Source organism: Sus scrofa, chromosome 10, assembly GCF_054392235.1.
Source record: "Sus scrofa isolate SSC_HxYL_T2T_F1_AM1 chromosome 10, Sscrofa_HxYL_maternal_Yorkshire_Landrace_v2.0, whole genome shotgun sequence".
NCBI lineage: Eukaryota > Metazoa > Chordata > Mammalia > Artiodactyla > Suidae > Sus > Sus scrofa.
Window position 1 is genome coordinate 82,571,704 of NC_139392.1, and position 23,162 is coordinate 82,594,865.

General features: G+C 35.0%; 1 protein-coding gene across 3 annotated transcripts in view; it reads left to right on the forward strand.

Moving 5' to 3' along the window:
* Window positions 1–23,162, forward strand: part of CCDC7 (coiled-coil domain containing 7) — a 336,376-nt gene that overhangs the window by 173,122 nt on the left and 140,092 nt on the right. For 2 of the 3 annotated variants that reach the window (XR_014818070.1, XM_084980435.1), the window contains 2 exons: window positions 2,866–2,970; window positions 3,433–3,561. Coding sequence is in view for 1 of the 3 variants with exons in the window: in XM_084980435.1 (XP_084836561.1) it covers window positions 2,866–2,970; window positions 3,433–3,561 (234 nt within the window). In the remaining 2 variants the exon portion in view is untranslated. The remainder of the gene's footprint in view (window positions 1–2,865; window positions 2,971–3,432; window positions 3,562–23,162) is intronic. The other variant, XR_014818072.1, reaches the window with a different exon arrangement.

A 23,162-nucleotide genomic window follows, 5' to 3' on the forward strand; every position in this document is an offset into this window, starting at 1 on the left:
TTATTTATTTATTAACTTTGTTGTTTTTGTTGGGGACATGAAGGGTTCAGACCTCTTAGCTCTCCATTTGTCTGGCATCACCTCATTTAATTTTTTTTTAATAGTTTATTTTACTCTGTTGAGAATTACCATCAGTTCACTCACAGCATCTCTCTTTTCCTTTCATTCAGTAAACATATTTATAACAGTGTTTTAAAAAGTCATTATTGGCTAATTCCAGTATTCCCATAATCTCTGAAATCTATTTTTATTAACTATTTTTCCCTGGTTTGGGGTCATATTTCCCTATGTACATGTCTAGTATTTTTAATTATTATATAATGCTGCTTACAATGGAGTCTTTTTATTTAACTCTGAATTTTGTTCTCTTATTTTAAAGAATACCACTTTTAGTTTTTGAAGACATTTAACTTACTTGTGACTCAGCTTTGTCCTATTGAAGTTTGTTTTGGAGTTTGGATAGTCCATATCTAGACTAGTCTTTTCTTTAGGGCTAAAGTAGCCCTACTCCTAAAGTGTGGTCTTTTTTAGCTCTAAGCTAAATGTTTTGGATTTTAGAGATTTTTTTCCTCTCTGAATGATTGGAAACTCAATGTATCCCGTAACTATGTAATATTCCTAAACTCTGCTCAGCTCACAGCTCCAAAATAATTTATTTTTTCCATATTTCATTGTGTGTCCTACTATTTATGTGCAATTTAGTATTTTTTTCAAAGACTCAAAGGAAATCTCTGCAAATTTTAAGTGCCCTGTTTATGCTTATACCTTTCTCTGTTGTACCTCACTCTACAAATTCTGTTCACCTTGTTAGACCCAAACTTTGATCTCTGTCTCTTCAGTGAGATTTTTTCCCCTATTTTTGAAGTTTACCTATCTGAACTACTAGGAATGTACACTGAAGAAGACCACCAAGATGAATAATATGTTTCTCCTCTCTGAGTGATCTCAGTCTGTTTCCATTGCCCAGAAGCATTTACTTCCTATATTTCATCTAGTTTTGATTTCACAGATCATTAATTTATTATCACAGTTTATGCTCTTAGCTGTTGTAGTTCACTGTACATATGCTAAAAAGGAACATTTCGGAAACTCAGATGTATATTTTTATAGTGAGGAAATACAACTCTTTCATGTAACTTGAGGGATAGTTGCATACTCTTTCAGTGTTTTCCAGGTACCTAGGTTATCTGTGAGTGAAAACCATATACTTTTGCAGAACAGAAGATGGATAATGTAGGAGAGAAAAATTTGCCTGTGGATCACCATTTAGACTCAGATGCTGAAGTACACTCCTTCTATACCTACTTGCTGAGACTTTTTTTTTTAAATCAGAAATGGATGCTGAATTTTGTCAAATGTTTCTTTCTGCCCCTATTAGAATGATCATGTGATTTTTATCTTTCATTCTGTTAATGTGGTATATCACATTAATTGATTGCTTATGTTGGACCATTCTTGCATCCCAGGAATAAATCTCAGTTGTCATGATGTGTGATTATTTGAGTATCCTGTTGAATTCAGTTAGCTCGTATTTTATTGAGGATTTTTCATCTGTGTTGACCAGGGATTTGGGGCTATCGTGTTCTTTCCTTGTGTTGTTTCGTCTAGTTTTGTTAGCATTGCGATATTGGCCTCATAAAATAAGTTTGCAAATGTATGAGAAAATGTATGCATACCTACACACACACACACACACACACCTGCTAAATTTTTATCGAGATTAAATTTTTTATTTTTTGTCCACACTCATGGCATGTGAAAGTTCCCAGGCCAGGGATTCAGCATCACTAATTATTAGAAAAATGCAAGTCAGAACTAGTGATCTATCACCTCACACCAGCCAGAATGGCCATCATCAAAAAGTCTACAAACATTAAATGATGGAGAGGATGTGAAGAAAAGGGAACCCTCTTACATTATTGGTGGGAATGTAAATTGGTGCAACCACTATGGAAACAGTATGGAGGTTTCACTAAATATGGAACTGCTATATGATCTAGCCATCCCACTCTTGGGCATCTGTCTTGGGAAAACCATAATTTAAGAAGATATATACACCCCAGTGTTCATTGCAGCAATATTTATAATAGCCAAGACATGGAAGCAACCTAAATGTCCATTAACAGAGGAATGGATAAAGATGTGGTACATATATACAATGGAATATTAATCAGCCATCAAAAAGAACAAAATAATGCCATTTGCAGCAACATATATGGACCTAGAGATTAGGTCCGTCCATGTTGGACTAAGTAAAGTAAGCTGGACAGAGAGAACTAAATTTATGATATCACTTATATGTAGACTGTAATAAAAAATGATACCAAAGAACCTATTTGCAAAACAGAAACAAATTCAAAGATTTCAAAACCAGTCTTAGGGTTACCAAAGGCAAAATGTTGGGGGAGGGATAAATTAGAAGGTTGGGATTAACATAAACTCACTGCTGTATATAACATACCTAGGTAACAAGGACCCTTACTGTATAGAACAGGGAAGTTTACTCAATACCCTGTAATAACCCATATGGGAAAAAAAATCTGAAAAAGAATGATGTATGTATATATACAACTGACACACTTTGATGTACACCTAAACCCTAACACAACATTGTAAGTCAACTATACTGCAATAAAATTTTAAAAAATCTATTACTATTAAAGTTATACTTAACAGTTTGTCAGCTATTAAAATTTATAAGTAATATAAAAAAAGTTTCCACAGTTTTCATACCAAATTTGGCATTATGATAGTTACAACTGTAAAATTGAGAGAAAATACCGCCATATATTCATTTTAAATCTGGAGATTTCACAACAGATCTGTTTTTCTATTTAGTAGACTAAAATATATCTCTTTATGTAGCTCATGGTAAAGAATTGGATGAAGATCTTATGCTTGAGGATAAAGCAATGTCAAAAGCCAAACAAATGCTGAAACAAAGAACTTCTAGAGTCAATAGGCGCAATGGTAAGAATGATGATCTTAGATATCTTTAAATTATTTTAGGTTAAGCTCATCAAGAGATCTTTTTTCTTTGGTTTTCTTTAAATAATGGATAAAGCAACTAAGATCAAGGAGGAAATAGAATAATTGAACAACACTATGTAAATATTAGTGCATATATTTTATACAAATTTTATACTTTGATGTAAGTGTGAATACTTTAAGATAACTACAGAACTAAAATGACAGCTTTGATACCTATTATTTGGTATTTGCATGGTTAATGACCACTATGTAACAAAACTGTCTCAAACACACTTATGCAAACTACTCACACAAATGTCCCACTTCACTTCCATGGTCTGTTTATATAGCTCTCTGCTATGGCCTTACAGTTCTCTTCCTTCAATGCTACACAAAGTAGAAGAAATTTTGCTTATTACTTGGTGTATCTGGAGTCTTATAATGATCTGTTTTTCTATTTAGCGTTTCTTATAACTCAGCCAAACGATAAGCTATCTATGGAAGACCAGTTGCCTAAAGACATAGCTTTAATTTTAAAAAGCCAGTCTAAAATTAAGAATCTCAAAGCCACCAGAAGCAGCAGTTTGGATAGTAAGTAGTTAATTAAAAATCTTGTAAAATTATTTTCAATTAAGTTCAGGACTACTTTGTTCCATAGTTCATGAATATATCTACAACTCTTTTGTTCATTGGTTATTTATGTGTTCTATAATTTCTAAGTTATATGGGTTAAATTTCCTGCACTGATTACAGATTTCTCTGTTTCTTTTTATGTTTTGTCAGATTTTGCTTTATATCTTATGATACCTCATGATTAACATTCATATCAATTTAAAATTAATAATTTTCCTGGCGGTCAAACCCTTTTGTCCTAATAGAGGGGCCCACTTTATCATTTTTACAGTTTTCATTCTTTTTTTTGCCTTAAAAAACTGCCATGCCTGCTATTAATGTGGCTCCAACTTCTCGGCTAGTATTTGCATGACACATTTTTTTTTTTTCCCATCCTGTTGCTTTAACCTTTTGGTACCATTATGATTTTTTTGTATCTCTAGTATGAAGCTTATAAGCTGTGTATTTTTCACATTTATTCTGATGTCTTTATCTTTTAATTAGCACTCTAATCACACTTGTTCAAATTTTGATATTTTGAGATTTGTTACACAGTTTTCTTTGTGTTCTTTCTGTCTGATAAGTTTCTTTTACTCTATTTTCTGCTGTGTAATTTTGTATTATTATACTTTTTTCCTTAGACATATCTAGTACTTGAAATTTTGATTTTATCATAAAGAGTGAATATGCCAAGAAAACTAAAGAATATTTCAAATAATTAATGTTAATATTAAATTATTAATTTTTATTATTGATATTTTTGAGTAAACAGTAACAAGACTGATTGTGAAAGTGAAAAAAAAGTCACATGTAATTATACTTCAGTAGTCTCTTTTAATAGTTTATTACCACACAGTCTTATTTGCTTATATTATTAAGAAATGAGACAAAATATTGTTCAGTACTTAACATACATTGCATATAGCACTTATGCCACAGATCTGGTTCTGTATTTAGTGCATTTAAAAGTCTTTCTTGGAGTTCCCGCTGTGGCTCAGTGGAAATGAATCTGACTAGGAACCATGACGTTGCGGGTTTAATCCCTGGCCTCGCTCAAGGGGTTAAGGATCTGGCATTGCCATGAGCTGTGGTGTAGGTCTCAGACATGGCTCGGATCCCGCATTGCTGTCTGTGGCTGTGACACAGTCTGGCATCTGTAGCTCCTATTCCACCCCTAGCCTGGGAACCTCCATTTGCCACGGATGAGGCCCTAAAAAGAAAAATAAATAATAAAAATAAAAGTCTTTTTTCTTATAGCTTAATGTATGGATGAAGTATCAGATGAAAAGATTTTTCCAGGTATTTGGAACTGTTAGAAAGAAAAGACTCAGTAGTAAATGTAATTATAAAAATTATTAAATTATTTTTATTAAATTAATTTATTTTAAGTAAATTAAATGGAATTAGGTTCACCACTGTGTAGCCCAATACAACCTTATAAATATCACTGTCAAGTTTTTTAAGATTATATTATTTTAAAATTTTTTATTTCTTGATTTCCTTGAATTTTTTTGTTCATTCTACCATTTACTGAAAGATGAGTATTAAATTCTTTTGCTATGGCTTTGGATTTATCTGTTTCTTCTTGTAGGACTGACCTCTTATACTACCTGTATTATTTGGGGTTATATAGTTTTTTGTTTTGTGTTTTTTTTTTTTTTTTTTTTTTGGCCATACCTGTAGCATGCAAAGTTCCCAGACAGGAATCAAACCTACACCGCAGCAGCCACCCAAGCCACTGCAATAACAATGCCTGATCTTTAAACTCTTGCATCATGAGAGAACTCCAGGGGGTATACAGTTTTTAAAAAGTATATATTTCTGGTGAACTGAACTTTTTGTTTTTGTCAACCATCTTAGTCTTTGGTAAGATCCTTTGACTTAAATCCTATTTGTCTGGCATTGACATAACTATAGCAGATTCATTTTAATATAAGAATGCATGTCTTTTTAGATATATTTACTTTCTATCTTTCTGTTATTAAACTTTAGTGTGGTGTATCTTATAAATAATTTACAGTTAGATTGTCTATGAACCCCGTGTGACTTTTTCTCTTCCTAGAACATGTATAAAACTCTTATAACTAATGATATATTTGGATTTAAATATTCTGGGTTAGGTTTGTATTTTTCCCACCTAATCCATTTTTCTTTTTAAAATGTGTATTTTTACTTATTCCAATATTAAAATAAATCTTATGTTTTAAAATGTGAAAACTTAAAAAAAAGTAAATAGAAAAAACAAAGTCTACTTTCAGCTTTCTAAGTGTGTATATGAAATAAGCAGAGTGCCTACACATACTTTCAGTAAAAACACTCTCATAGTTACACTTAATTTCATAATCCAGTCTTATTTTTTGATCACTTAAAAATTGTGGTTATTTGCTGAAATTATTGTAGAAAGGAAACTTCGGTATAGTTTAATAATTCAGAGGCTTCATGATGAGTTTTATGTTTTAGTAGATTAAAAGCTTCTCATAGCTGAGAAAATGGATATCAGATAAAAATATTTCACCTGAAGATAAAGTTTTAACCTCCAAAATCCCATCTCAAGAATCTTGGAAGTTCTGGAAAACTGTTTTTGACAATTTGACTTTGATATGTGTATGTGTTGATCTCCTTGAGTGTGCATTACTTTTTGTTGAGCTTCTTTATGTGAAGATTATTGTTTTTCATAATATTGAGGAAGTTAATGATCATTATTTCTACATGAATTCTTCTTTCTCTCCTTTTCCTCTGAGAGAAAGAGGAAACATTATACATTGTACATATGTTGATACTCTTGTTTCCATCAGTCTCTGAGGCTCTGTTCATTTTTCATCATTCTTTTTTTTTGATCCTCATACTGGATCATCTAAAATTACCTCTGTCCAATTTCATTGATTCTTTGCCTTTTTAACCCTACCTTTTCTTCCCTTTTTGCATTTTAATTATCATTCTTTAAACTCCAAAATTTTTTTGTTTTTTTTGAAAGATTTCTATCATGTTATTGATATTCTCTGATTGTAAGATATAATTTTGATACTTTCCTGTAATTCTTTTTTTTTTTTCTTTTGTCTTTTTTGTCTTTTTAGCGCTGTACCCACGGCATACGGAGGTTCCCAGGCTAGGGGTCTAATTGGACCTTAGCCGCCTGCCTACACCAGAACAACAGCAACACCAGATCCGAGCCATGTCTGCGACCTACACCACAACTCACGGCAACGCTGGATCCTTAACCCGCTGAGCAAGGCCAGGGATCGAACTTGCAACGCAACCTCATGGTTCCTAGTCGGATTCGTTTCCACTGCGCCACAATGGGAACTCCCCCCTTTTTTTTTTTTTTTCTTTAATTCTTTACACATAGTTTCCTTTAGTATCTTGAACATATTGTTTAGTAAGTTCATTGTCTGGGCTTCCCCACTGAGAGTTTCTATTGACTGCTTTTATTTTATTCTGTGTATTGGCCACCCTCTTGTTTCTTCTCATGTCTCATGTTTTTTGATCAAAGACTAGCCATTTTATTTTATTTATCTTTATTTTGCTTTTTATGGCCACGCCTACACCATATGGAAGTTTCCAGGATAGGGGTTGAATCGGAGTTACAACTGCCAGCCTTCGCCACAGCCACAGCAACACCAGATCTGAGCTGCATCTGCAGTCTCTGCCACAGCTCATGGCAACACTGGATTCTTAACCCACTGAGCAAGGCCAGGGATTGAACCTGCATTCTCGTGGATACTAGTTAGATTCTTAACCCGCTGAGCTACATGGGAACTCTGAAGACTAGCCATTTTAAATATAATATGCAACTATGGAAATCAGATTACACCCATTCCCCAGCATTTGTTGTTTTTATTTATTTGATTGTTTAGTAAGTTAAGGGGATTAGTCTGTAAAGGCTGTATTCTTTATTGTGTGTAGCCAATGAAGTCTCTCCACGGTTAGCTTAATAGTCAGATGATTAGACAGAGATTTTCTTAAATAAAATAAAGTCTTTTTGCACTTTATGAGAGTCACTGTGTATGTTGGGGCATGCTTTCAATACTCTAGCAGGAAATTTACAAATCTTCCCTAGCCTTCACTTCCTGCTTATTCAAAGCCTCAAAGTCAGCCAGAGGTGAGAGATTAGAGATTTTGGTGGCTTTTTTTAGGTATTTATGTGGCTCTACATATGTTTTTTGCCTTTTATATTCCTAGGAATATGTCAGAGCTTTTATATACTCACCCCTGACAGACATCTCATTTCCTAGTTTTAATTCTTAACATTTTTTAGTTAGCCTCTTGATAACCCCAGCTGGTAATGCCATATCACACAGTTGCTGTGTTAAATATTTGCTGCTGATTAATTCTGACAACTTTCCTGGGGATAGGGCTGTTTTGTATAGATCAAGCTCTAGGTCAGGTCAGATAAGCTCATGCCCTGACAGTGCAGATTTCAGCAAGCTACCAGATATATCAAATCATGACTGTTTTCTGGGAATGGTGTTTTGCGATTTCCAAACCTGTTTTGTCTCCTCTACTCGTTGCTATGGTGCTGTTTTACATAGCAACTATGGTGTAAGATTGTTGGTTTACGAGGAAACAGTGGACCTGGAAAGAGGTGGATGGAATTAGGGCAAGTAAACATGCTAAAAAGCTTACTGGTGTTACCAAGAATCAGCCATTAAAAAAAAAAAATGCTTCTCAGATTACTGCAAGCCTTTTTTTTAAAACCTGGAATTCTGAAATAGTTTTTAACCAGTATTTTCATTGATTTCAAAGAGAAGTAGATTTGGGGCTGTCCTTACTTTGCTATTGCAGAAGTGCTTCTGTTGAGTGTTAATTTTGGTGGTATGAATATTATCTTTGCTTTTGTTTGTGATTGTGTTTAAATATTTTCCTACATATGTTTTAAAATCTCTCCAATCATTTTGTTTAGGTTTATTTCTCTTAAGCAGTTTGCAGTTTGATTTTCTTCTGGATACCAATATAAATATCTTTGTTTTGTCTATTAATAGGAAATTTAAGCTACTAAGTGAAAAAATTATGTTGATCTTTTATCTTGTTTGTATTTTCTATTCAAATACTTCCTTGTGGTTTTCCCTGTTTAAGGTTATATGGGTAATGCCTTGTTTCCTTGTTATTTCCTTCTAAGGATTACAAAAATACAGAATTTTTAATCAAAATATTTAGATTTGATTTCAAATGTAATATTTATTCACCATTATAAATTTAAATAATATAAAAATGTGAAAGAAAAATGTCTTATCTTTTCTTTACTCTTGCTTCCCAAATTCACTCCAAAGTGATTACCATCGTTGATAGTTAAATAAGTATCCTGTCAGAGAGTGTTTTTTGCATATGTAGACTCCATTAATTTATAGTTTATTTCTCCCTCAAAAGTGGTATTTTTTTATGTTTAGAATACTGTGCTCATGATTCCGTCACAACACATATAGATCATGGTTTTCAATGGCCTTTATCAACCTAAATTTTTTAATTCTTAGAGAGGTTTTACTTTCTTATTACAACCAATGATGTAATATATATTCTTCCTGCATATATCATTGTTCTTTGGTCAGATGTTATCATAGGACTTGGTAAAATTGTTAATTCTCAATGTATGCACATTAAAAAATAGAATAAAAAGTAATAGAGATTGCCAAATTCTCAAACTCTGATAAGGTTTTCTCAATTTTTCTTCCCTTCTAATGGATGTTAAAGATCCCTTTCCTATCACCTTTCTTTTTTTTTTTCTTTTTTTCTTTTTTCTTTTTTCTGTCTTTTTGCCTTTTCTAGGGCTTCTCCCACAGCAAATGGAGGTTCCCAGGCTAGGAGTCAAATTGGAGCTGTAGCTGCCGGCCTGCACCAGAGCCACAGCAACGTGGGATCCAAGCCGCGTCTGCGACCTACACCACAGCTCACGGCAACGCCGGATTCTTAACCCACTGAGCGAGGCCAGGGATCGAACCCACAACCTAGTGTTCCTAGTCAGATTCTTTAACCACTGAGCCACGATGGGAACTCCCATCCTATCAAATTTCTTAACACTGAGTAATATAAACCTTTAATGTTTTTGTTAAATTTGGCTCCAAATTGAATTTTGATGCTTTAATCATCCTTTAAAAAGATGAATGAGTTTTATTTATTTAACAAATATTATGTACAACTTTGTCCCAGGTACTGGGTTTGAACATAATATTAAATGCTTATTGATTATATCTACTTATTTTTGAGTCTTATTTGTTTATATCTATTAGAACATTTATATATTCCCACTTACATTTAGAGGATCTTTATTTATTATAGATTTTGATCCTTGTACTTTCTATATATGTTGTAAATAAAATTTACTAATCTGTTATTTATCTTTTTATGTATGATGTCTTTTTCAGTAATAAAATTGAAAACCTTTTTTTCTGCATTAATTTTTTTCTGTCTTCAAGACTTCATGACAGGCTTTGATATACTCTCTCAAATTCAAGAATATGCACTCTAAAATTTGTTCTGTTGCCTTTATAGCCTTTTTCTTTATAGCATTTTTTTTTAACTTCATTTACAGTTTGTGTGTGTGTATATATGTATGTGGTAGCAGAGTTGAGGTTTTGGCTGCCTTTAAGAAAAAATTTTCATCTAATCATTGCTTTACCTGTGTGGAAGTGTCTTTCCCTAATAAATAATTTTAAAACTATAGGTAGTCAAGGGTTTGATAGTTTCACAGTAATCAAAAAGACAAGCTGTTTTTGTTGTTGTTGTTATTTCAAATTGTTCTTCTTTTCTTACCAGGCTGCTTTATCTGCATTCTAACAAAGTGGAAAAAAATGAGTTAAAGAGACTGCTGCCTCTCTTCAAAGAGAGTTCTTCAATTTCCCACATACACTTCTATCTACATTTTACTGTATAAACTAGAACTGAGTCATATAGCTGTCTGTGGGTGCAAGGGAGGCTGCAAAATGTGGTATTTTAGCTAGGTTGTAATGTACGCCAGCTAAAAATTAGGCTTTTTACTAAGAGAGAGAATAAATAATGGACTACACCATACATTCGTATATAATGTAAGATAAAGAGTTGGCATTAATTTCTTCTGCATAGCTAGCTGACTGTTTCCATACCCTTTATTGAATAATACTTTTCCAATTGAATTGAAAGGAAACTGTCGGTAATTAGATTTCATAAGCGTATGGGTTTATTTCAGGACTCACTATTCAGGCACATTGACCTACTTGTACATTCTTGTCCTGGCTCAAAGGACGAATTTGATAATTCTGATAAGTCTGTGTCTGATAGAAAATGTTGATCGTCATTATATCTTGTTTTCAAAATTTTTTGACCATTTTGCATTTAGTCTTTTGAATGAACTTTTAAATTACCTTGTTAAGAAGTGCCACCAAAAATTCCACATATTTTAACTACTGTAGTTGATTTATCATTCTGGCTTATAATCTTTTTTTTTTTTTTTTTTTTTTTTTGTCTTTTTGCCATTTCTTGGGCCGCTCCTGTAGCACATGGAGGTGGAATTGGAGCTGAAGCCGCTGGCCTAAGCCAGAGCCACAACAACGTGGGATCCGAGGCATGTCTGCAATCTACACCACAGCTCAGGGCAACACCAGATCCTTAACCCACTGAGCAAGGCCAGGGATCAAACCCGCAACCTCATGGTTCCTAGTTGGATTCGTTAACCACTGGGCCACGATGGGAACTCTGTCTGGTTTATCATCTTAAAATATTTTTGTATCTTTTATACGTGAAATCTTAAAAAATGATACAAATGAACTTATTTACAAAACCAAAGCATACTCACAAACTTCAAAAACAAACTTATGGTTACCATAGAGAAAAGGTGTGGGAAGTGATGGATTGGGGGTTCGGGATTGGCATATGCACACAAATGTACATGGAATGGATGGCCAAGCACAGGGAAATCTGTTTGTAGCACAGGGAAGTCTACTCAACATTTGGGGTATTTGGGGCAAGAATCTGCTGTGAGCACAGGGAAGTCTACTCAATATTCTGTGATAACCTATTTGGGGTAAGAATCTGAAAAAGAATGGGTACATATATGTGTAAAAGTGATAGAGTTCTCATTGTGGCTCACCAGGGTAAGGAGCCAACTAGTATCCATGAGGATACCAGTTCAATACCTGGCCTCTCTCAGTGGGTTAAGGATACAACATTGCCACAAGTTACGGCATGGGTTCCAAACGCAACTCAGATCCAGCATTGCTGTGGCTGTGGCCGGCAGCTGCAGCTCTGATTCAAGCCTAGGCTGGGACCTTCCATAGGCTGCAAGTGAGGCCCTAAAAAAAAAATTGAATCACTTGGTTCTACAGCAGAAATGAGTACAACATGGCAGATCAACTATAACTCCATAAAACTTTAAAAAATGAAAAAAATGTACTTTGATATTCTTAATTTTATTACTATTGCTAGTTTAAAAAATATTATGAGTAGAATGTATTATTTTCTAAATAGATATTACAGATCTACTGAATTGCTGATATCTGAATATTTGTCTTTATTCTGTTACTTTAATGACTATCCATCTTTAAAATTTTTTATTATAGTTGATTTACAATGTTCTGTCAGTTTCTGCTGTACAGCAAAGTGACCCACCTATACCTCCATATACATTCTTTTTTTTTTTACATTGTAATGACGATCAATTTTAATAGTTGATTATCTTGGAAATTTAGGTGGAAAGTCATGTCAATTACAAATAATTTCTTTACATTTTTTCTCTTTTTTTTTGTTATTTTGCATTAGTTAAGAATCTCTTGTGTAATGTTGAGTAATAGAAGTGATAGGGAACGTCTGTTATCTGTTCCTGACTTTAATGGGAGTGCTTCTCATGTTTCATAGTAAGTCGAACATTTGCTTTAGATTTACTGTACATAAATCTCCCTGCTCATTAAGAATGGAGAAAAATGATCTTTGCGGATCAACTGAGATTTTTATATGACTTTTCTCTTTAACCAGTTAATATAGTAAATTGAGTATAGAGCTACTCTTGTATCTGGACTAAATCCTGTTTGGTCAAGGTGATTTTCAAAATACGTTTACTGCATTTTATTTGTTATATTTAGTTTAGATTTTTGTATTTATATAAATGAGGTAGTCATAAGTGTTCTTATAATACTTATGTGTCTCCTTCTGGACTTTCAGAATTGAATTGAACTGACTTGTTAAAAAATTGTGGTTTAAAGCACAAACCCAGCATAATATGAGATCAACCCTCTAGGCAAATCCTTAAGTTTATAGTACAGTGTTGTTAACTGTAAGCACAGTGTTTTACAGTAGATGTCTAGAACTTTTTAATCGTGCATACCCGAAACTTTATACTTACCGAACAGCAGCTTTCCATTCCCCACTTCTTTCAGCCAGTGGCAACCAGCATTCTACTCTTTGGTTCTATGAGTTTGACTATTTTAATACCTTGTCGAAGTGGAGTCCTGTAGTATTTGTTCTTATGTGGCAGGTATATTTCACTTAGTGTTCTTGAGTTTCACCCATGTTGTCACATATAATAGGATTATATTCTTTGTAAAACTGAATAATACTCCATTGTATGTATGTACAACATTTTCTTTATCTATTCACCATTGATGGATTTTAACTTTGCTTTCCCATCTTGGTTATTACGAATAAGGCTGAAGTGAACATGAGAGAACAAATATCCCATTGATCCTGATTTTAGTTCCTTTGGATATTATACACAAAAGTAGGATTGCTGAATCATATGGTAGTTATTAATTTTTGAGGTACTTCCGTTTATTTGGAGAGGGCTACAGCATGCAGCAGCTTGATACAGGATCTCCATTCCTAGATCGGGGATTGCAACCAGGCCACAGTGTTGAAAGTGCTAAATCCTAACCATTAGAACACCAGGAAACTTCCTGGGGTACCTGTATACTCTTTTCCATAGTGACTATACCTTTATACATTCTTACCAGCAGTGTACATCCTCCCTACCATTAGTTATTTTTATTTTTAATAATAAGCCATCCAAAAATGTGTGAGGTGCTATTTCATTGTGGTTTGTTTGCATTTTCCTGATGATTAGTGATGTCAAATAGCTTCTTAAACACCTCTTGGCCATTTTTATCTCTTTTCTGGAAAAGTATCGATTCAGATACTTTGCCCATGTTTTTAATCAGGTTGTTTTATTGTTGTTTAGTTATATGCCTTTCTTATATGTATCTTGGAATTAACCCTTCATTAGATACTTGGTTTGCAAATATTTTTCCCATGTCATAGATTGACTTTTCTGTTTATAATTTCCTTTGCTGTACAGAGACTTCTTAAAATTTTTTTAATTGTTATTTCCCCAATACAATTTTTTCTACTGTACAGCATATGAGAAAAAAGAATGTATGCATGTACAGAGACTTTTAGTTTGGTGTAGTTCCATTTGATTTTTGCTTTTTTTGCCTGTACTTTTGATGTCACATCCAAGAAATCATTTCTAAGACCAATTCATAAACCTTTTATTTTCTTCTAGGAGTTTTACAGTTTGGAGTTTTACATTTAAGTGTCTAGTCTATTTCAAGTTGATTCTTTTTGTATGGTATAAGATAAAGGTCTAATTTCATTCTCTTTTCCTGTGAATATCCAGTTTTTCCAACATAATTTCCTAAAGAAACTTTCCCCATTGTGTATTATCGGCACCTTTGTCACTGACTAGCTGACTATATATGTATAAGGGGTTTTTGTTTGGTTGGTTTTTTTAGCTATTTTCTTCCATTGGTCTGCTGTTAGGCCAGTATCAACTATTTTAATTAGCACAGCTTTGTAATGTGTTTTTAAATTAAGAAATGTGAGGTGTCCATTTTGTTCTTTTCCAAGATTGTTTTGGCTATTTAGGATATTTATTGTTCCACTTAAATCTTAGGACTATTTTTCTATTTCTGTAAAATAATAGAATTGGAATTTTGATAGGGATTGCATTGAATCTGTAGATCTGTAGATCTCTCGGTAGAATGGACATTTTAAAGATATCGTCTTCTGATCCATGAAAAGGAGATGTGTTTTCACTTATTTGTGTTTTTATTTCTTTGTTTCACCAATTTTTTTTTTTATTTTTTAGTGTACAAGTCTTTCACCTTAGTTAAGCTTATTCTCAAGAATTTTTGTTGTTGTTTTCCTTTTACTGGGTGATTTCAAGTGATCCATCCTCTCCTCACAGATTTTTTACTTTAGCTTGGTCCATTCTGGTGTTGATGTTCTTTATATCATTTTTTATTTCATTCATTGTATTCTTCAATGCCAGAATTTCTGTTTGATTCTCTACGATGTTTTCTCTCTATTAAAAAACTTCTCATTTCGTTCATGTGTTGTTTTCTTGATTTTATTGGATTGTCTCTCTGTGTTTTCTTGTAGCTGACAGAGATTCCTTAAAAAAATCTTTTGCATTATTTTTCAGGCTAAGTGTAGTTATTCATTTCTTTGGAGTTAGTTACTAGAAAAATTTTGTTTCTTTAGAGGTGTATGTTTCCTTGATTTTTCATATTTCTTGACATTTTGCTTTCCTGTCTTTGTGTTTGAAGGAGACACCTCCTTCAGTTTTTAGATTGGCTTAATGAGAGAAATGCGTTCTTCTGTCCAATCTGCTAGGAATTCCAAGGCTTTTTCAGATCTTTTCTAGGGATGTGCCTCACCACACTTCTTGCCACATTTTTAGGGTAGGGACTTCTTAAGACTGTAGGCCTTCTTTTAGCCTACAAAGCCATGCTGTGTGCTGTCTCCTGTTTGCTTGTTTTTCCTAGACTGGAGCTGAATGCTAAAATTGTAGGTGCTTCCTCACAGTCTGGCTTCCTTACAACCAGTATTCACAGGTGAGCCTTCCCAGTGGCTTATGGATGGTCTTCCTGATGATTCTACAGAGTGGTTAGTAGGATTAACATCCTTTTGATGCCTCCAAGAGTCCTAGATGCTGTTCTCCAAGCCCTGTCCTACCTTCTAGTTTTTCAGGATATCTCATCTTTCTGGATAGGGTGAAAAAGAAGTTGGGCTCTTTGGGAGTATTCTGCATTGCTGGGTAAGCCTGTCACTAATTCACATGCTCACACTTTCTCTGCCATGAGAGAAATCATGGGCCAAGAAAGTTTCTCTTGGCACTGAGCTGTGCTACTTTGGGGACATGTAAGTAAAGAGAAACTAGTCTTCTTACCCTCTTTATTGCATCAAATCTTAGATTTCTCTTGTTACTGGTATTGCTCCAACACTGTGCTGATACTTCTCTACTATACTCTCAGTCTTCCACAAACGCACCATCATCTGTGGGTACTTATAAAAAAAATCAGTGTTCTCTGGGACAAAAGGGTAGAAAACTCCTATTTGGCCATTTTGATGATGTCATTTGTTTTCTTATTGATCTTTTGTTTGGATATTCTATCCATTATTGAAAATGAGCATTGAAATCTTTCGATTTCACACAATTACTATTTACTTTTTTCTTTTTCCCATCCGATCTGTCAATATTTAATACATATGTCTGGAGGTTCTAATATTGGGCCCACATATATTTATAATTATTATATCGTCCATTATATATATGTATATATAATTATTTTTATTTTTCATTATAGCTGGTTTATAGTGTTCTGTCAATTTTCTGCTATACAGCATGGTGACCCCGTTACACATACATGTACACATTCTTTTTACTCACATCATCATGCTCCATCATAAACAACCAGATATAGTTCCCAGGGCTACACAGCAGGATCTCATTGTTTATCCATTCCAAATGCAATAGTTTGCATCTATTAACCGCAAGTTCCCAATCCATCCCACTTTCTCCCCCTCCCCCTTGCCAACCATGAGTCTATTCTCCAAGTCCATGATTTTCTTTTCTGTGGAAAAGTTCATTTATGCCATATATTAGATTCCAGATATAAGGGATATCATATGGTATTTATCTTTCTGACTTACTTCACTCAGTCTGAGAGTCTCTAGTTCCATCCATGTTGCTGCAAATGGCATTATTTTGTTCCTTTTTATGGCTAAGGAGTATTCCATTGTGTATATTGACCACATCTTCCTAATCCAGTCATCTGTCAGTGGATATTCGGGTTGTTGCCATGTCTTGGCTATTGTGAATAGTGCAGAAATGAACATGCAGGTAGGTGCATGTGTCTTTTTAAGGAGGGTTTTGTCCAGATATATGCCCAAGAGTAGGATTGCTGGGTCATATGGCACTTCTATGTATAGATTTCTAAGGTGCCTCCATACGGTTCTCCATGGTGGTTGTACCAACTTACATTCCCACCAGCAGTGCATGAGGGTTCCCTTTTCTCCACACCCCCTCCAGCACTTGTTATTTGTGGACTTATTAGTGATGGCCATTCTGACTGGTGTGAGGTGGGTATCTCGTGGTAGTTTTGATGTGCATTTCTCTAATAATCAATGATGTAGAGCATTTCTTCATGTGCTTGTTGGCCATCTGCACATCTTCCTTGGAGAAATGTCTATTCAGGTCTTTTGCCCATTTTTCAATTGGGTTGGCTTTTTTGCTGTTGAATTGGGTAAGTTGTTTGTATATTTTAGAGATTAGGCCCTTGTCAGTCGCATCATTTGAAACTACTTTCTTCCATTCTGCAAGTTGTCTTTTTGTTTTCTTTTTAGTTTCCTTTGCTGTGCAAAAGCTTGCCAGTTTGCTTAGGTCCCATTGGTTTCTTTTTGCTTTTATTTCTGTTGCTTTGGGAGGCTGACCTGAGAAAACATTTGTAAGATTGATGTCAGAGAATGTTTTGCCTTTGTTCTCTTCCAGGAGTTTGATGGTGTCTTGTCTTACATTTAAGTCTTTACGCCATTTTGAGTTTATTTTCATGCATGGTGTGAGGGTATGTTCCAGTTTCATTGATTTGCATGCGGCTGTCCAGGTTTCCCAGCAATGCTTGCTGAAAAGACTGTCTTTTTCCCATTTTATATTCTTGCCTCCTTTGTCAAAGATTAATTGACCATAGGTGTCTGGGTTTATTTCTGGGTTCTCTATTCTGTTCCATTGGTCTATATGTCTGTTTTGGTACCAGTCCCACACTGTCTTGATGACGGTGGCTTTGTAATATTGCCTGAAGTCTGGGAGAGTGATGCCTCCTGCTTGGTTTTTGTTCTTCAGAATTGCTTTGGCAATTCCTGGTCTTTTGTGGTTCCATACAAATTTTTGGATTGTTTGTTCTAGATCTGTGAACAATGTCATGGTTAATTTGATAGGGATTGCATTGAATCTGTAGATTGCTTTGGGTAGTATGCCCATTTTTCCAACCCCGGCGCATGGAGTATCTTTCCATTTCTTTATATCTTCTTTAATTTCCTTGATTAATGTTTTATATTTTCCACCATAGAAGTCTTTTCACCTCCTTGGGCAGGTGTATTCCCAGATATTTGATTTTGTGGGGTGCAATTTTAAAAGAGATTATATTTTTGTATTCCTTTTCTAATATTTCATTGTTAGTATATAGCAATGTGACTGATTTCTGAATGTTAATTTTATATCCTGCTACTTTGCTGGATTTGTTGATCAATTTGGCTAGTTTTGGGGTTGAGTCCTTAGGGTTTTCTATATGTAGTATCATGTCATCTGCATTCAGTGACAGTTTTACCTCTTCTCTTCCTGTTTAGATGCCTTTTATTTCTTTTGTTTGTCTGATTGCTGTGGCTAGGACTTCCAGTACTATGTTGAATAACAGTGGTGAGAGTGGACATCCTTGTCTTGTTCCAGATTTTAGTGGGAAGGCTTTCAGCTTTTTCCATTGAGTATTATATTTGCTGTCAGTTTGTCATAAATGGCTTTGGTTATGTTAAGGTATGTTCCCTCTATACCCACTTTGGCAAGAGTTTTGATCATGAATGGATGTTGGACTTTGTCAAATACTTTTTCTGCATCTGTTGAGATGATCATGTGGTTTTTGACTTTTCTTTTGTTATTGTGGTATATGACGTTGATTGATTTCCACGTCAACCCATCCTTGTGCACCTGGAATGCATCCCACCTGGTCGTGGTGTATGATCTTTTTTATATGTTTTTGGATTCGGATGGCTAAAATTTTGTTGAGAATGTTTATGTCTATATTCATCAAAGATATTGGCCTATAGTTTTCTTTTTTGGTGGTATCTTTGTCTGGTTTTGGAATTAGGGTGATGGTGGCATCATAGAATGTCTTTGGGAGTGTTCCTTCTTCTTCAACCTTTTGAGAAAGTTTAAGGAGAATGGGTATTATAAGTTCCTCTTTGTATGTTTGGTAGAATTTGTCTGTGAAGCCATCTGTTCCTGGACTTTTATTTGTAGGGAGTGTTTTTATGACATATTCAATTTCATTTCTAGTGATCAGTCTGTTCAGTTGATCTATTTCTTCTTGATCCAGTTTTGGCAGGCTGTACGTCTCTAGGAAGTTGTCTATTTCTTCTAGGTTGTTGGATTTGTTGGCATACAATTATTCATACTATTTCCTCATGTTTTTCTGTATTTCTGTAGTATCCATTGTGACTTCTCCTTTTTCATTTCTTATTTTATTTATTTAGGTTTTTTCTCTCCTTTTCATGGTGAGTCTCGCCAGAGGCTTGTCAATTTTGTTTACCTTTTCAAAGAAACAGCTTTTGGTTTTACTGAATTCTTCTATTGTTTTTTGAATCTCTATTTTATTGATTTCCTCTCTCATTTTTATAGTTTCCTTCCTTCTGCTGACTTTAGGTTTTGTTTGTTCTTCTTTTTCTAATTCATTTAGGTTGTGGGTTAAGTTGTTGATTTGAGATTTTTCTTCTTTTTTGAGGAAAGCCTGTATCGCTATGAACTTCCCTCTGAGCACTGCTTTTGCTGCATCCCATAGATTTTGAGTGGTTGTGTCTTCATTATCACTTGTTATAATTATTATATCTTCTTGATGAATTAGCCCTTTTACTGTTATATGATAGCCTTCTTTGTATTTTTTGACACTTTTGTTTTAAAATCTTTTTTATCTAAGTTTTGTCACTCTTCCTCTCATTTGGTTAGCATTTGCATGGAATATCTTTTTCATTCCTTTACTTTCACCTTTATGTCTTTAAACATAAAGTTAGTTTCTTGTAGATAGTTTTTTAAAATTGATTCAGAGTTTTAAAAATCAGTATCTTTTGATTGAGTAGATATTTAAAGTCATGTTGATAGGGAAAGATTTACTATGATCATTTTGTTAATTTTGTTTCTTTTTTGCTTTTTATCTCTTTTCCTCTCTTGTGCTTTCCTTTGTGTTTCATTGATTTTTAAAATTTTCATTTTGATTATTATTTTCTCTAATGTATCTAGTATAGGTATTTTCTTTGTGGTTGCTGTAGGACTTGTATAAAATGTTCTATGGTTATAGCAACTCTATTTTATACTGACAAGAAGTTAACTTTCACACAGTAACTGCTATTTACTCCCCTCCTTTTTATGTTCATGTTGTCACAAATTATATCTTTTTATATTTTTTATTTATTAACATATTTTTATAGATTACATTTTGTATGCTTTGTGTTTCTGATGAGCTTCCATTCATTTTATTTTATTTTATTTATTTATTTATTTTTTTGTCTTTTGTCTTTTTTGTTGTTGTTGTTGTTGTTGCTATTTCTTGGTTCTTGGGCCGCTCCCACGGCATATGGAGGTTCCCAGGCTAGGGGTTGAATCAGAGCTGTAGCCACCGGCCTACGCCAGAGCCACAGCAACGCGGGATCCGAGCCGCGTCTGCAACCTACACCCCAGCTCACGGCAACGCCGGATCGTTAACCCACTGAGCAAGGGCAGGGACCGAACCTGCAACCTCATGGTTCCTAGTCGGATTCGTTAACCACTGTGCCACGACGGGAACTCTCATTCATTTTATTTTTAATGACTCTTTTTGATATTCCTTGTAGGGCAGATCTAGTGGTAATAAGCTCCCAGCTTTCATTTATCTGGGAAAGTCTTCTTTTTTACTTTGGTTTTGAAGAATTGTTTTGCTGGATATAGTATTCTTAGCTGGCAGAAGTTTGATTTTGCTTTCTCTCAGCATTTTGAATACATCATCCCACTCCTTTTGGGCTGAATTATCTGATATAAGTATTGTAGTATTCTCACAATATCCTTGTATGTGAGAAGTCACTTTTCTCTTATTGCTTTCAAAGTTTTTTCTTTGTTTTAAACTTTGGATACTTTGATCATAGTGTGTTTCAGTGTGAACTTCGTTAGGTTTTTCCTTTTTGGAGACATTTTAGGCTTCTTCAATAATATGTCAGGAGTTCCCGTAGTGGCGCAGTGGTTAACGAATCCGACTAGGAACCATGAGGTTGTGGGTTCAGTCCCTGCCCTTGCGCAGTGGGTTAACAATCTGGCATTGCCGTGAGCTGTGGTGTGGGTTGCAGATGCGGCTCGGATCCCGTGTTGCTGTGGCTCTGGCGTAGGCCGGAGACTACAGCTCCGATTAGACCCCTAGCCTGGGAACCTCCATATGCCGTGGGAGCGGCCCAAGAAATAGCAAAAAGACAAATAAATAAATAAATAAATAAATAATATGTCAATTTATTCCCCAGATTTGGAGCGTTTTAAGCCATTATTTCTTTTTTTTTTTATTTTTTTTGGTCTTTTTGCCTTTTTTAGGGCCACTCCTGTGGCATATGGAAGTTCCCAGGCTAGGGGTCTAATTGGAGCTGTAGCCGCTGGCCTATGCCAGAGCCACAGCAACGCCAGATCCTAGCCACGTCCATGACCTATACCACAGCTCATGGCAATGCCAGGATCCCTAACCCACTGAGTAAGGCCAGGGATCGAACTCACAAGGTTCCTAGTTGGATTCGTTCCCACTGCATCACAACGTAAACTCCAAAGGATTGCCCTTTTTTAAAAGAAGTCCATGATCTCTTTACCTCTCCCATATTTGTGTGCTCTTCTGCAAGTCCTTTGGAGCAGCATATCACCCAACTCTTGTTTGTTTGTTCTTTTTGTTTTTAGCAGTCCCCAAGCATGTAGTGTAACTTGGAGGGCTATCAGTGCTCTGATAGATTCAAGACAGATACCACTCCCTTGGTTCTTTGAAAATTCTTAACATTGGACATACCTTCCAGTCTTCTCCTTCCTTCACTAGGGAGAGTCTGGGGGCTCTTATCCCGGTTGTGCTGTGCTGAGTTTAAGAGAGGAGTTTTGACTTTGAGTGTATACTAGTCTAAGCCATCATCTTTGTTCTCAGTGGTCCCTAGACAACTAGAATATCCTGGGTCCCATCAGTACATCAAGACAGGCAATACAGAAACTTGTGCCTCAGGCATTCCTATGAAAAGCTGAAGTGTAAATGAATGTTCCAGTTCTTTTCTCTTTCAGAAAGAAGCTGGGATTTGCAGGGTGGTTGTCTACTTGTTTTTCACTGAGCTGGGGAGAGCTGGGGAGAGGAGCTGTGACCATCGAATGTGTACTAGCTCATATCACCTTTCTTCTCAGCAGCTCCCAACCTTGGGCCCTTTCCTGTCAGTGTTAAGATTTAAGCCAGACATAAAACAGTCCCACAGACAGCCCCCCCAAGTCGGAACTTGTGACATATGGTTCAGTCTTTTCCCTTCCTTCTCAGGGGCAAGCTGGGAGCTGACAGTTTCCCCTGATTAGTGGTCCAGTGATGAAATGAGGAATTATTGCTAGAGTGTGTCACAAATTTACCTTCTGGATTCAGTGTCGCTATTTCATCTTCACCCATTGTGAAGGAACCTCTCGCCCAGTCTCTGCATTTCTCACAAAGGGAATTGGTCCTTGTATTGTTGTTGAATTGGTGGCTTCATGAGGAGGAGGGTCTAGGGCTTCCTGTTCTGCCATCTTCTTGATGTCACCCTCCTGTCCTCTTAACCTAGATGTGGCCTCGTGATTTTCTTAGGTCAATAAAGCATTTATGAGTCATATGTAGAAGTATTAGGAGCCAGTGTGTTCTTCCCCTCATTCTCTCTTTTCCTTTGCTGCTATGGCTAGGAATGTTGCAGATAGTAGGACTTATAATACCCTAGTTTCAAGATAATAATATTGACAGAGCCTCTAGATAAACTTTAATGAACATTGGGTCAAGAAATAGCTCTTTGTAGGGTCAAGAAATAGCTCTTTGTGTTGAAGACACTGGGATTTTACAGTTATTTATTACTTCAGTGTGATCTGACCTATCTCAATTTGTACAATTTGTAATGATACAACTGTTAATGATATGGTCAATTTTTTGTTCTGTTCATCTTTAGTTTTGGCATCAGGGTCCTATTAGCATTGTAAAATGAAATGGAGAAAAATCTTTTTCTGAACTGCTGTGATTTGTATAGCATAGATATTCTGTAATCCTTGATAGTTTCATAGAAATGTCTCCTACAACCCTTGAGCCTTGTGGCACTTTTAGCAGTAGATTTTCGGTATTTTCTGCTGAGGATCTTAGTCTATTCAAGTTTTTTTTACATTTCATTAAGTTTGTTTTGGTAATTTTTATTTTCGTAGGATGTTATTTCATCTAGATTTTTTACCACTTATGATACAAATATATATAAAATATTGTCATAATTTTAAAACCTCCTCTATTTTCTATAGTTATATTCTGGAGCTAAACTTCTTGGGTATGAATTCAAGCTCAGCCAATTATTAATCCTGTGACTATGGTTAAACTCATCACTTT